The sequence below is a fragment of the Rattus norvegicus genome, chromosome 6 (genome assembly GCF_036323735.1).
Source record: "Rattus norvegicus strain BN/NHsdMcwi chromosome 6, GRCr8, whole genome shotgun sequence".
Classification (NCBI taxonomy): Eukaryota; Metazoa; Chordata; class Mammalia; order Rodentia; family Muridae; genus Rattus; species Rattus norvegicus.
This window is the reverse complement of record NC_086024.1, coordinates 16,577,080-16,591,874: the sequence shown is the minus strand read 5'-3', so window position 1 is coordinate 16,591,874 and position 14,795 is coordinate 16,577,080. Positions and strand designations below refer to the sequence as shown.

The 14,795-nt window shown below is 47.0% G+C and overlaps 1 protein-coding gene and 1 non-coding gene across 5 annotated transcripts; both read left to right on the top strand.

Annotated features, from left to right (window-relative positions):
* Positions 1–2,602: 2,602 nt before the first annotated feature.
* LOC102548459 (wiskott-Aldrich syndrome protein family member 1-like) lies at positions 2,603–9,798 on the top strand. Of its 4 annotated transcripts, none has more exons than XR_010052171.1 (2): positions 2,603–8,902; positions 9,186–9,798. XR_010052171.1 is itself a non-coding variant. In XM_039078117.2 (2 exons), the coding sequence occupies exons 1-2, from the start codon at positions 8,360–8,362 to the stop codon at positions 9,334–9,336; spliced, it is 741 nt and encodes a 246-aa protein (XP_038934045.1). In that variant the 5' UTR covers positions 2,603–8,359; the 3' UTR covers positions 9,337–9,798. The 4 variants fall into 4 exon arrangements, 2 of the variants coding, with proteins under 2 accessions (XP_038934045.1, XP_038934044.1); XR_010052170.1 differs by having other exon boundaries at positions 2,603–8,949; positions 9,065–9,798; XM_039078117.2 differs by having other exon boundaries at positions 2,603–8,949.
* On the top strand, positions 8,885–8,977 carry Trnai-uau2 (transfer RNA isoleucine (anticodon UAU) 2). The gene is given in 2 exon segments: positions 8,885–8,922; positions 8,942–8,977. It is a non-coding gene; the product is annotated as a tRNA-Ile (tRNA).
* Positions 9,799–14,795: the final 4,997 nt, after the last annotated feature.

Sequence of the window (14,795 nt, the reverse complement as noted above, 5' to 3'; positions counted from 1 at the left end):
ATGGAACTGGAGTTACACACTGTTTAGAGTTGCCATGTGGGTGCTGGGAATTGAACCTGGGACCTCTGGAAGAGCAGCCAGTGTTCCTAACCATTGAACAATCTCTCCAGCCTTGGTTCTTGTCTTCTTAAAGAGTTCAGGTAAGAGACATAGTTTAGGGTTGAGATGGCTCAGAAGTTAAGAGCACCGACTGCTCTTCCAGAGGTCCTGAGTTCAATTCCCAGCAACCACATGGTGGCTCACAACCATCTGTAATGAGATCCAATGCCCTCTTCTGGTGTGTCTGAAGACAGAGACAGTGTACTCACATACATGAAATAAATAAATGAATCTTTTTAAAAGCGAGAGACTTAGTTTAAGTAAAATTTTATTAAGTTTGGTATGAATATTTATGAGGTGGGTGTCATGATCCTGGGTCATGACCCTTTCCTTCTCAAACCATAGTTGACTCTCTTTGTGAGTATTTTCTCCATGTTCCTCCAGAAAAATCCTCGAAGAGAGACCGGGGTGAGGTGGGGGCAGGTCAAAGCCCACAATGCGTTGAAGCTGTGGTGGCATTTTATTCATGATTGATATAGGGAGGACCCAGGTCACCGTAGGCGACGTCACCCCTAGGCAGATGGTCCGGGGTTGTACAATAAGCTAAACTGAGCAAGCCATGGAGAAAAAGCCAGGAAGCAGCACTCCTCCACAGCTTCTGCATCAGCTCCTGATTCCAGGTCCCTCCTGCCTCGAGTTCCTGTCCTTTGTTCAAAGATGGACGTAATCAGGATGTGTAAACCAAGTAAACCTTTTCCTTCCTAGGTTGCTTTTCGTCACGGTCTTTATCACAATAATAGAAATCAAGCTAAGACTGAAAGTCTGTTGGGGATTATTCTGACTAGGGAAGATATGCCCGCTATTGGTGCACCATTCCCAAGGCTCCCCTGAAGTGTATAGAAAGGAGAAAGTGAGCTGAACCCAAGTGTCCGCTGCTTTCTGCTTCTTGTTTGCAGATGCATTGTGATCAGCTGATATCCTGGCTTGCTCATCATGGTGAACCACGAACTGTGACACAAAACCCTTTCCTCCTTTCAGCTGTTTTTGTCAGAGTATTTTATCACAACAACCGGAAGAGGGCAATACTCTATGTACCACACACACCCTGTTTCTTCTTTTATAATCTATGAGGATCCTCATAGCTGCAAGTAACCGAGACTCCGGTGAACCTGTAGCTTAAGGGATGCTGAGTCGGTTCAGTGGGTACAGGAGCTGGCTAAAGAGCCCTGAGTTTGGTCCCCAGGCTCCACATGCTAGGTGACAAGCAAGCACACCCCTCCCCCTACTAAATGAAAATGTAGTTTAAACAGTTTAAAGACACGGGGCTAGAGAGATGGCTCAGCCATTGAGAGCACCGGCTGCTCTTATAGAGGACTCAGGTTTGGTTCCCGGTATCCACATGGCTGCTCACAGCTGTCCGTACCTCCAGTTCTGGGGGATCTGATGCCCTCTTCTGGCCTTTAATGGCACTACACACACACACACACACACACACATACACGGTGAGCAAGCACACATGCAGGCAAACACTCGTAACTAAATAAATCTAAAAATATAAAAATGAAACAAAACAAAACCAAAAAAATAAACAAAGAGACCCCTTCAGTTAACAGGAAGAATCACCATGACCACGGCAGCGCTCTCTCTCTCTCTCTCTCTCTCTCTCTCTCTCTCTCTTAAATATTTATTTATTTTATGTGTGTGGATACATTGTCGCTGTCCTCAGGCACACCAGCAGAGGGCACCAGATCCCATTACAGATGGTTGTGAGCCACCATGTGGTTGCTGGGATTTGAACTCGGGACCTCTGGAGGAGCGGTCAGTGCTCTTAACCGCTGAGCCATCTCTCCAGCCCCCATGGCAACTCTTATAATGGAAAACATACTTGGGGCTGGCTTAGTTCCAGAAGTTTAGTTCATTATCATCATGGTGGGAAGCATGGCGGTGTGTAGGCAGACATGGTGCTGGAGAAGGAGGAGTGCATTCTATATCCAGATCCGAAGGCGCAGGAAGAGACCTTGAGCCACTAAGCCCAGCTTGAGCTTCTGAAACCTCAAAGCCTACCCCCCTATGGACACACATCCTCCAGCAAAGCCACACCCACTCCAACAAGGCCACACCTCTTTAGTGTCACTCCCGATGGGCAGTGCGGGATATCTTCGTTCAGACCACCACAGTAGCTAAAGGGTATTTGTGGGAGCTGTAACTGAGGAGACCCACCCTGGATGTTGCTCATGTCAGGTTTTTGTGGCATCAATGAAAAAAGTGACTAGCACACATCCTATTCCTGGTGGCTGAGGAGAGCTGATTACAGACAGCGTTTCCTTCAGACCATGTCCCGTCTCCATCGCTGAAGGTACTTGATCTGCTGTGGGGGATGCAGAGTGGGTTAAGTCATGTTAGCACCATCCTTCCATTCTTCCTACTGGACCTATGTTGAAAATTTTAATCCCAATCTGGGGTTTCTACACCACCTTGATCATTCAGTTCTCGGACTAAAAGACACACAACCTTTTATATTTACAATAAGCCTTAAACAGTACAAGAGCTGGGCAGATATCTGCCCTCTATGCTATTAGAATATATTTTCCTATTGATAACCCCGAGTTATTTTCATCTGGGCTGCTCTTAACCTCAGTTGGCCAGCCCTCAGGGCCATGTTTTCTTGACTCCTAACCCATGGTGTCTCTCTCCCTCTCCCTCTCCCCCTCCCCCTCCCTCTTCCCCTCCCCCTCCTCCTCCCTTTCTCTCCCTCTCTCCCTCCTTCACCTAATGGTTCTCCTGTGACCCCCAGCCCTGGAATCCTAAGACCCGTCTATGTCTCTTCTGCTCAGCTATTGGTTGTCAGCATTTTTATTTACCAATGAGAAATAACTTGGATGTAAGGTCACCTAGGTCTATATTAGGACTCTCCAGTCTCTCAGGGAACCAGGTCTTGGTAGCTGCATTTAGCTTTGCAAAATACAGCAAAAGACCAGACCTCAGCAGACTTAGGTAATTCTCTTCATGTTTCTGGGAGATCAGATTGCCACCAAGTAAGAACCAGGTGTGTGTGCTGGCCACAAGATGCTCACCTGTCCATACTTACATGCATTACTGGGACAAAACCAGTAGTAACCAGTAGATGTTGCTTGGATCTGGTATTTTCAGGTTCCCAGACTTTCATTCAAGAAAAGGTAGAAACAAACTGCAAAAAAGCAAAGGAGTTTTATTTAAAAGCAAAGCAATAGTAATAGACCAGACATACCCTGTCAAGAGTGACAGGGGGCCCTGTCTGTCTGTCTGCCTGTCTGTCTATCTTTCAATCTATCTTATATGTAAGTGTTTTGCCTCCATACATGTATGTATACTACCTGCCTGCCCAGTGTCTTCATCAGATCCCTTGGGAAGGAGTTGCAGATGGCTATGAGCCATCATGGGTGCTGGGAACTGAACCCTGATCCTCTCCAAGTACAGCGTGCATGTTTAACCACTGAGCTATCTCTCCAGAACACCCCCTGCCCCCAGTATCTTATCATTTCTGCCTCTTCATGAAACAGTTCCAAATGATTTGGATGAGAGTGGATGTGTGTGTAATCCTGGGGACATAGGCACCCGGAGGAGTGTCAACACTGGCATTCCTTTGTAGCCCAGGAGTCAGGGATGAATTTATATTTGTTACCTACTGTGAAGAAAACTGAGTTGCCCAAAGTCATTTAGTCACACGCACACACACACAAGCACGCACACACACCATTTATACTACTAATAAGTAAAACTAAAGGAATTTCTCATAAATCTGATGAAAAGACCCAAACAGATCAAATAATCTAAATGAATAGAAGAAACTTAATGAAGACATCTGAAGAAGCACTTCCTCTGAAGCGTAAGCAGAGGCCGGACTGTAGCTCCCTGGCACAAGCAAAAGCCCCTTGGTTCTATCCTCATTATCAGCATTGAAAGAAGTGTGAATGGGGAAAAGGACTTCCGTCAGAAATGCTAGCACCCTGAAACCTACTTTCCGTTTTTCCCTGGTAACATAGTTTCTTCTGCATACAAAACAGCAGACGCTGCAAAGGAGGAAAACAGCTCAGGGTCTGTGAGCACAGGGTACTTGTGGATAACCTTGGGAGCTCATTCTTGACTTCACAAAGATTTCTTATATTCCTCCACCACTCCATAGTTACAAAATTCCCAGCTCCTATCAGTGGGAGGGTAATATAGAAAGGATCATAACAAGATAGATAACAAGAAAACTATGCCCAGAGGAACAGCTAACAAAAAGGTCTAACACCAAGTATTGGCGAGGATGCAGAGCAAAGGAATCTTTGCCAGCTGCCTGTCTTCTGGGATCCAGAGCTCCCAGGTAAAGGCAGCCCACTGGGTGGCAGAGAAGTGGCTAAAGGGTTTCAGGCTATCAGCATGTGGGCAAACATTTTGTCCAGTCTCAAGTGGGAATCTATCTACTGGCTGCTGAGATGCAGAGGCCAGAAGCAAAGCACCGGACGGAGGGATAACAGCCCCTGCACCTTTACTGCAGGGCCAGACAGTGGCAGGAGATGATGGAGAAACAATGTCATCTGGGTCCAGTTCCAGGGCTGCAGAGCACAGGAGAAGCAGAGGAGGGTAACTTTCTGCCACTCCCATTGTCTGTGTCCTCACAACTCAAAACACTGAAGGAGAGTTTTCCTGAATCATGTCTTTTGATTTATTGATTGTAAAAAAATGGGGTGCCCGGTGACTAGGGTGCCCAGTGATTGGGTTAGACGTATCTTCAGATTACCCGGGACAGTCACAGTTTGTGCCCACTGGTCTTTCGCCCTCGGAACGGTCCCCTTTTGAAGACTGTTCATGTGGTCACACCAACTGGATGTAACGGTTTCTGTCAAGCCCTCCTCCCACTGATAGGAGCTAGGGATTTTGTAAGTACCAAAAACAAAACAAAACACAAATACAAGACATCTTTGTGAAATCAAGAATGAGCTCCCAAGGTTATCCACAAGTACCCTGTGCTCCCAGACCACGAGCCGTTTTTCCCCTTGTAGATTCTGTTGATGCAGAAGAAACTGTGTTGGGGGAGCCTGGAGCGGGGAGAAAGTAGTAAGCATCAGACGAGATGCATTATTGGAAACTGTCCGTTTGTCTAAAATAACTACTTTAATAAGTTAAGATAAAAATTCCAGGTGACATGGTGGTAGTGTTTCAGTACTATGTTCAAAAGGTGCTATTTTCCTATTAGCAATGTACGAAAAAGCAGTACATTTTACAAGACAGCATAGCTTAGATCAGACAATTCTATTTGTCCTCAGGTATTTTGTATCCATCAGACAATGGCTACGTGCATTTAATACTGGTCTAGAGGAGCCGAAAAGATGGATCAGTGGTTAAGAGCGCTGGTTGTTCTTCCAAAGAACCTGGGTTTGATTCCCAGCAACCACAGCCACCACTAGGCTCACAACCATCTGTAACTCCAGCTCCAGATCTGATGCCCTCTATGGGCTCTGCAGGCCACACACATATTTTATACGTGCAGTCGAAATGCCCACACATATAAAATAAATAATTTAATAATTAAAAAAAGACAGAAGTATCCATTTTCCCATCCTCCTGTCAACACTGGATACTACCAGTTTTTGGAATGTGTTAGCATCTGACTAGCTCTCGGCAATTCCTCATTTTGACTTCAATACAGAGGGAAGGGTCCCGTGCTCCTTCAATTCACATTTTCTCCACTCTGCAATCTGCTCACACGTGCATGAAACTTCGCTGAACTTGGGCCTTGGCGTCTCCTTCTGTCTCAAGAAGATAAAGGGTCATTCTCACATGGCACTATTGGGGCTCAGGAACCATGTGGGTAAGGAGGGCACTTAGGCGCGGATAACCACAAAGCATTGGAAAAACTTCCAGCAGGTGGCTATGACATTTTGTGATTTTTCTTCTTTCTTTCTAGATTTATCGTTTACTTACTTATATAAGTACACTGTAGCTGTCTTCAGACAAACGAGAAGAGGGCATCAGATCTCATTACAGGTGGTAATTGGGCCACCATGTGGTTGCTGGGAATTGAACTCAGGACCTCTGGAAGAACAGCCAGTGCTCTTAACCACTGAGTCATCTCTCCAGCCCACGGTTTTCGTTTAAGAAACATAGTTTTTATTTTTTCAATTCATTTTTTATTTACGTGACTGCGTGTCTCTGCGTGTACATGCCACATGTGTGAGTGTGTGTGGATGTCGGAAGGGAGCATCAGCCCCTCTGCAGCTTGGGTTATAGGGGGTTGTGAACTGCCTAGCGTAGGTGCTAGGAACTGAACTTGGGCTCTTTGGAGAGAGCAAACGCTCTTAACCTCTGAGCCAACCTTCCAGTTCCAAAGAAAAAATGATAAAGGATGCTTAAAACCCAGGTGCTGTGCTGTACGCCTGTCACAGCAGCCCTTGGGAGGCAGGGGCAGGAGGGTCAGGAATTCAAGACTAGTGTCTGCTACATAGCGACTTCGAGGCCAGCCTGGGCACCGTGAGACTTGGTTTCAAGAGAGCAACCAACAAACCAAGGAAAACAAAACCCCTTAAAATTTTTTGAAGACCTTCCAATTAAGACAGAATTGTTCTGGAAGCTCTCGGGTGGGTGTGATTGGTACCCACAGCGAGTCTCCAACACCAGCTGTCTGTCCATGATGGCTGTTCTGGGGCTCCTTGTGCAGGACTTGGCTTCTGTTCAGCAGCATTTATGCTTAATACATAACCATAATGAGACGCTGGCTAAAAATAAGAAATGTAAAAAAAAAAAATCGATGAAATAAAGCAAACGAAGACCATAAAACGGCAGTTCCATAAATTCAAACCAAGATGATCTCCATTCACCAGACCCACAGATTGCATCCCAGCTAATCAACATGTTTGTGTGGCTTCTCACAATGCCTCTTGTGTAGCAGAAACCAAAGTCCCGGAGAGAAAACAGTGGCCATTACATGCTATTTGGCCTTTCATTGTCAGGAATAAACACAGCCATGGCTCCCTCTTGTAATTTGCAGCACGCACGCATACACACACACACACACACACACACACACACACACACACACACACACACATACACACACACGCAGAGCAATTGAAACCCTTCCAGTTCATCTCACCATTTAAACACAAAAGCATAGAACTTTAAAAAACAACATTTTTTTCAGCACAAAAGGCATAAACTCCAAACATTCATTTAAGAAACAGTTTTTGTCTATTTCTGTTGCCACAATGAGTCATTACATTTCATACATTTTAATATACAGTACATTCATCCCTATGCCAAGATGACATGTTATTTTAAAACTTATCTCTTAACACAGCATGCTTTCCCCTTGCCTTACATAATTAAACATTTTATTTGTTATATGCAAAAGATCGAGATTCTTTTTACACTGGACGCGCTGCAAGGTTGAACTACCCTTTTGCACCTAGAGAAAGTTTTATTTTTCAAAAATCACTGTCTTATTATGTAACATATAATAGTTCAAATTATTTCAAGGCAATGGGGTCGGTGGCTTGGCCGGTAGAACCTGCACTCTGAAGGCAGAGGCAGGAGGAGTGTGTGGCCGGCCTTGGTTCCATGGGGAGACCATGTCTTAGTCAACATCAGTGTGCTGGGAGGAGTTATGTGGGGAAATATTCTCCAGTCGAGATTCCTGGATTTAGAGATAAGGAAAGATAAGAGACCTGAGCCCCCTTGAAGACGAAGAAAGACCAGTGAGAGCTTTGGTGAGACTCTAGTTCCCTGCTCTCTGGAGGCGATCAGAAAGGGGCTCAGGAAGTTTTTTTTTTTTTTTTTTTTCCTGTGGTCCTGGCGCCCTCTCTCCGGCTCCTGGCTCAGTAACACCGGGGCCTTAGTCTCTTTGGGACCTAAACTATTTAAGTTCCCTTTATGAGGTGCCACCGTTCCGTGTAAACTTCGGGCTCCCCACTATCTGTATACATATGTACACGCAGTGGCTGATCCTCTACTGCAAACAGCAGATACACAACAGGGACTGGGGAACAAAATTCTCCTCCACCACCTCCTCCCACATTGGTCTCCTTTCTAAGTAACCTTCCTATTTTTTTTCCTTTTTAAATATTTATTTATTTTTTAAGATTTTGTAGATGTATTTGTCTGTGCATGCCGCAGCCCGCCCCGGAATTGGAGTTAAGAAGGATTGTGAGCCAAGTCGACTCGACGTTCTCGGCGAGAGCAGTACTCCTAACCTCTGAGCTCGCTCGCTAGTCTCCTCGTATTTTCATAAACTACATTGTTTTTACGTTCTGTAAAGAGGAAAGGGGCCTCACAAAGTGCGTAGTGGCCCAGAAGTCATAATATGGGCCTCGGTCCTGTGTTCGATTTTTCTGGTTTTAAGAAAGAAACGGATATTCTGAACTTCCTGGCTCTTTTGGTTTTAAACGTTGAAACTTTTAGGATGGGAAGAAAGGAAGCACCAGCAGCTCGTACCCCCAGGACCCTCGGGCTGAGAAGCCGAGCTAGGCTCCGCTGCCCGGCCTCGCGCCATCGGAAGGGCGGGCCGGGGATCCGGGTTCGCTTCCCGGAGCGGATGGGAGCCGCGCGGCGACTCTGTCCGCCCCTGCCTGGCTTGTCTGCGCGTGCGGGGGGCTGGGCCGGCCGGAGCGAGGCCTCGCGGAGGGCGCCGCCCCTTCCCCGCGAGCTCGGCGGTGCGAGCTCGATCCCGCAGACTCCCCCCGGACTCCCGACACTGGCTCACAGTCCTCAGTCCGGTCCCACGTTGCGGGAAGCTGGGGTCCGAGCGGCGCCCGCAGGCGGCGGATGCGCATGCTCCACCGACGCCTTGCCGGGTCTGATAGAGCCTTCGCAAGGCGGCCACAGCGGAGCTCCAGTGGCGCAATCGGTTAGCGCGCGGTACTTATACAGCAGTACATGCAGAGCGATGCCGAGGTTGTGAGTTCGAGCCTCACCTGGAGCACGATTCTTTTGGAGCTAAGCTTTACTTATTTTAAATTTGTATAGGAAGGAGTTAGACTCCCTTTCATCTTCTCGCTTCCTGTCTCAGCCAGTGCGGAAAACAGCTCGTTCTGAAGCTCTGCACTCGGTTTCCGAGCTGCCGTGTAGCTACTGCGCAGCATCCAGCAGTTGAAGCCAGCCGACAGCATACTCCCCTTCCTGATCCTTAGGCCGCCGTTTAAACGGCTTCAGGACCCCGGATGCAGACCGAAGTCCCCTGTGCTCTCTGATGCCCGGCGGCTTCCTGCCAGCGCAGAGGACGCCACAGCTCCCGCTGCTGCCCCCGCCCGAGCCCGGATCCAACCCACTGCTTCCGGGTGACTTCCCAGGACCAAACGGACTAGGGGTATGGGACCCTGGGTGAGGGATTTGCCCCATTCTCTGGCATTAGCCCCCTTCCACACCGCCTGCAGCTCGCCCCCCCCCCCGCCCCGACAGCCCTCCCCTGCATCCGGTTCAAGGCACCCTGCCCTCCCCCGCGTTTGCAGTTGGGGACAAACGTCCGGGAAATTTCCATTCTCCCTTCCTAAAGCCCTGCTATCACTCTGGAACCTCTGGCCTTCTCAGCTAGCTCCGGATCCAGCCTAGAAGGATGTCAGGAGTCCCTCACTTCAGCTAATCCTCACACTCAGTGACACACCCTCCCATACCTTCCGCTCACTGACTCAAGCCCGGGAGGATGGAGGCTTAATTCCTCTAAACAAATGCATTCTAAGCCTGGAAGTAAATGTAAGCGCCGTGAAAAATAAAAGGGTTGCTTATTAAAACAAGCAAACAAACAAACGGACTGGAGAACTGACTCGGCGCTTTTAAAGTGGGCACTGCTCTTGTCTGCGAACCAGAAATTCAATTTTCAGCAGCCGCGTGGGGAAGCTCTCTGTATAACTCAGCTCCAGGGGACCTGCTGCCGACCTCCTTAGCTACCAGCGCTCAAGAGCAAGGGCACACACTTAGAAAGGAAAAAAACCCCAACAACAACAACAACAATAACAACAACAAACTAAACAAAAAACAAACAAACAAACAAAAAACACACTCGAGATGCATGGCACCAGATGTGTCTGGCTTGGGTTTGCATGGAAATGCTTTTACTAGTTAAGTCATCCCACAGGCCACAAGAGCCTACGTTCCTTTTCTTTTTAAGATTTTATTCATATGAGTACACTGTAGCTGTCAAACACACCAGAAGGGGGCATCAGATCCCATTACAGATAGGTGTGAGCCACCATGTGGTTGCTGGGAATTGAACTCAGGAAGAACAGTCAGTGCTCTTAACCACTGAGCCATCTCCAGCCTCCCACTATGTTTCTTTTTTTTTTTTTTTTTTTGGGGGGGGTTCTTTTTTTTCCGGAGCTGGGGACCGAACCCAGGGCCTTGCGCTTCCTAGGCAAGCGCTCTACCACTGAGCTAAATCCCCAACCCCTCCCACTATGTTTCTTTCATGAGTAAATAACAGGTTATCTTCATTGCTTGAAAAAGAGTTAAAAAGACAAACAAAAAAATAAAACAACATTTGCAAAACAAAATTTGCTGGAAAAAACTTTTTTTCAAAAGAAAAGTGATTTTTAAATGTACAGGGTATTAAAAATCATCAGATTTGCCAAGTGTAAGTTTATGACCCTCAGTCGATTCCTCACTGCTATGTCTTGGGTTTGCAATATCTCCCCAAAGCCAACATTGCCAGCTGATGGATTTGAGGGAAGTGACCCTGATGAGGGGGTCTCAGATCTCTTAGTCCACCCATGGTTCTTCATTGAACCATTGGGAAGTAGGGAGGTGCTAGGTGAGAGACAGCTGAGGAAGTGGGTCACTCACTGATGGTGTGCCTTTCTGGTCTTTACCTTGTCCCCCACACTTTCCCCTCTCTCTGATTCCCAGCCACCATGAGCTGCACACTGTCCTCTACTACATGGTATCCCGCCTTGCCATCTGCTGAACGCAGTGTCACCAGCTAGTCACAGTCAGAAAGCTTCAAGACTGTGAGCCACTTCCTCCCTGGGCTGAGTTTTTTTGTGGTATTTGTCACAGTGACTGAGGATGACTACAAGCAAACCCCTAAAAGATTCCTTTGTCCAGCCGCACCAAAGGACTCCTGTATAAAACCACAGCCCTGCTTTGCAAGCTTAGCCCCGTAAAGACTTTCTTTAGTGATTTATATATGTGTATGAGTGGTCTATCTGCATATGTGCCTGCATGACAGAAGAGGCATCAGATCTTATTATAGATACTTTTGAGCCACCGTGCGGTTGCCGGAAACTGAACTCTGGACCTCTTGGAGAGCAGTTAGTGCTCTTAACCACTGAGCCATCTCTCTAGACCACTTGCTTTATTTTTAAGGCAACCCATTCCATTTTTCTAACAAATCTTAGGATCAGAACATCATGTGACTTTTCTTGGGGAGATAAAATTTGGCCTGCTTCCCCTCTGGGCACTAACAGATTAAATAATTCCATCAAAGTCCAAAGTCCATTGCATTGGTGAACCATTGGGTGTATCTGGGTTACTTATGGCAGTGTGGATGCTTCAAAGGCAACTACATCACAGAAAAGCCTGCCTCAGCCTTAATGACAATGAGCTATTTCCCCCGGACTCTCTGGGAGACTCACAGGGGGCTCAGTGAGTCCATCCTCTCCCCTCAGCAGTTATGACTACTCTTGGGATAGTCATATTCCTTGGAGTAGTCATTCCTTGGAGTATGGAGAGGCCCTTCGGAACCTTATAAGTTCTAGGAACTTCCTGATATTTCTCAGTTTTCTTCATTTCTTGGGTCTTACATTCCTCCAGAAAGGGATGTTTCAATTCTGAGGATTATTTGTTCCACAACAAATACTCTTCTTTTTTTTTTTTTTTCGGAGCTGGGGACCGAACCCAGGGCCTTGCGCTTCCTAGGTAAGCGCTCTACCACTGAGCTAAATCCCCAGCCCCGACAAATACTCTTCTTAAGCACGGGTCTGCGCCTCCTGTTTACAGTGGGCATGCCAGTGGCTTTGCAAAATATTTTTGGGTCAGATAGGAAACAAAACTAGATGTAATCTAAAATATTAGTGGGCAACCAAAAAGGAGGAGGAGAGGAAAAAAAAGAGGAGGAGGAGAAGAAGAAATGGAGGAGGAAGAGGAGAAGAAAAGGGAGGAGGAAGAAGAGGAAGAGGAGGAGGAAAGGGGAATAAGAGGAAGAGAAGGAGGAGGAGGAAGAGGAGGAGGAAGTGGAGGAGGAGAAGGAAGAGGAGGAAGAGGAAGAAGGAGGAGGAGGAAGAGGAGGAGGAGGAAGAGGAGGAGAAGGAAGAGGAGGAAGAGGAAGAAGGAGGAGGAGGAAGAGGAGGAGGAGGAAGTGGAGGAGGAGAAGGAAGAGGAGGAAGAGGAGGAAGAGGAAGAAGGAGGAGGAAGAGGAGGAGGAGGAAGAAGAGGAGGAGGAAGAAGAAGAAGAGGAGGAGGAGGAGGAGGAGGAGGAAAAAGAAGGAGCACCCCTTAACAGATAGAAAATATGTAGCCAATTAATTTTACAGCGGTGATAATAGGGATTCTTAGGGTTTGGTGAGCAATGAAATTGAGTGTGTGAGACAATTCAGTGAGGTAACAAATGCTTGGTATTCAAGCCTGACAGCCTGAGTTTGGTCCCTGAATTCAAGGCAGAAGGAGAAAACCTGACTCCCAAAAGTCATCTTCTGAGCTCTATATGAACACTGAGGCATAGGCATGCATAGCACACACACACACACCTATACATATATACATACTGGTTTTTGAGATGGAGTGTGGTAGTTTGAATATACATAGCTATGGGAAGTGGCACTATTAGAAGGTGTGGCCTTGTTGGAGTAGGTGTGGGCTTGTTGGGGGAAGTGTGTTACTTTGGGAGTGGGCTTTGAGGTCCTATGCATAAACTCTGCCCAGGGTGAAAGAGACCCTCTTCCTGGCTGCCTGTGGAAGACAGTTTCGTGTTGGCTGCCTTGGATCAAGATGTAGAATTCTCAGCTTCTCATTCAGCACCATGTCTGCCTCGATGCTGCCATGCTTCCTGCCATGACAACAATGGACTGAACCTCTACAACTGTAAGCCAGCCCCAGTTAAATGTCATCCTTTATAGAAGTCGCCTTGGTGATGGTGTCTTTTCACAGCAAGGAAATCCTAAGACATAAGGTTTCTCTGCATAGCCCTGGCTGCCCTGGAACTCTGTCTGTAAACCAGGCTGGCCTTGAACTCACAGAGATCCACCTGCCTCTGCCTCCCGAGTGCTAGGATTAAAGGTGTGTGTTGCCACCAACATCTGGCTCATATATTTTTTATGAGTAAAAAAAAAAACTATGGGAAAATGCTTAATAAACCACAAATACCATGGCACAATTGTCACCAGACAAGGATTAGGTCAGTCCACAATGAATGGTGGCTTCAAGAAAGAAGATGGCTGAACCTGAGGTACACAAACTATAAAGGAAGGGGACACCAGAGCTGAGTAGCTCCCAGCAGGACAGAATCCTGATGTACCCCAGGTTGACTTTGTAGATGGCTCGGATGAAGATAAGCTCATCAGTGCTCTGAGTGACACCCCAACGGAGGACAGAATCTGGTAGAATCTGAAGGCAGAGTGTAGTCAATCTAGGGACAAATGTTCCTCACAAGTGGCAAGATGTGCTTTAACGGATCAACGTATGACTGTGTGCGGTTCAGAGTTTAGTGTGTTGGCAGCTGTTAGCATGCAGATCTGAGGTTTCAGTCGTGGGTGACCTCAGCTGTGACAGCAGTTGCTAAGAATGTCAGCTACTAATGTGTTACCATTGCATGGTGTGATGTCAGGGGGGCTCAGGACAGACAACCGGTAAGTAGAACAAATGGAGCCTGGGGGCAAGCTCTTTGGCTTGAAAGAACCAACTTACAAAATATTTACATTTTAAAAGGACAGTTTACCTTCACAATGGGCATAATTCACAGAAATGACTCATTCAGAAAGACCCTGCCTTCTAACTTGTAGTGAAAACTTGGACGCTTACCTGGGCCTCTTGCTTTCTTTACGGCAGCATTGGCTGCCTCGCTTAGGATGTCTCTGGAGTCTTCTGTTCTCACCATTCCTAATGCTATGTCTTAGTCTCTTGGAAGAGGGGGAGGCTAGCTGCCAGATTCACCCTGACTCAGTTCACTCCCTCTAGCTATTGACTGAGTGGCCTGCGTGTGGTAGAAGGAGGGGATGTTTCTGTTGACCTCTCCGTAGGTCAAGGTGCAGCCAGAGGGCTGCAGTCTGCATGGACAAGCCCACTTAAAAGCAACCTGAAGCCAAAGCCCATTCTCGGCTACAGGAAAACTTCAAACATGCTCTCAGAATAGAGCAGGGTTAAGCTCCGTGTGTGTCCGCGTGTCCGTGTGCCCATGGCTATGTGCAGCATGATTTCACCTCCATGCAGGCAGCCGTGTGCAACATTGCTTCAGACCTCTTTCCCCACACTGGAGCATGCCCAAGGAAAAGCAAACTGTGCATTAGGTAAGCAACAGGTAACCTCTTTCTACTTTTAATTTAATTAATTAATTTTATTTTATGTGTGTGTGCTGCCTGTATGTATGTATGTGTACCAAATGTGTGCCTAGTGTTCACGGAGGTCAGAGAAGGCCTCAGATCCACAGGAACTGGAGTTACAGATGGTTGTTACCTGTTATTCAGGTGCTGGGAACTGAACTAGGATTCTCTACAAGAACAGCAAGTGCTTAGACCATTCAGCCATCTCTCTACTGTAGTATTTATTTATTTATTTATTTATTTATTTATTTATTTTTGATAGGGTCTCATGTAGCC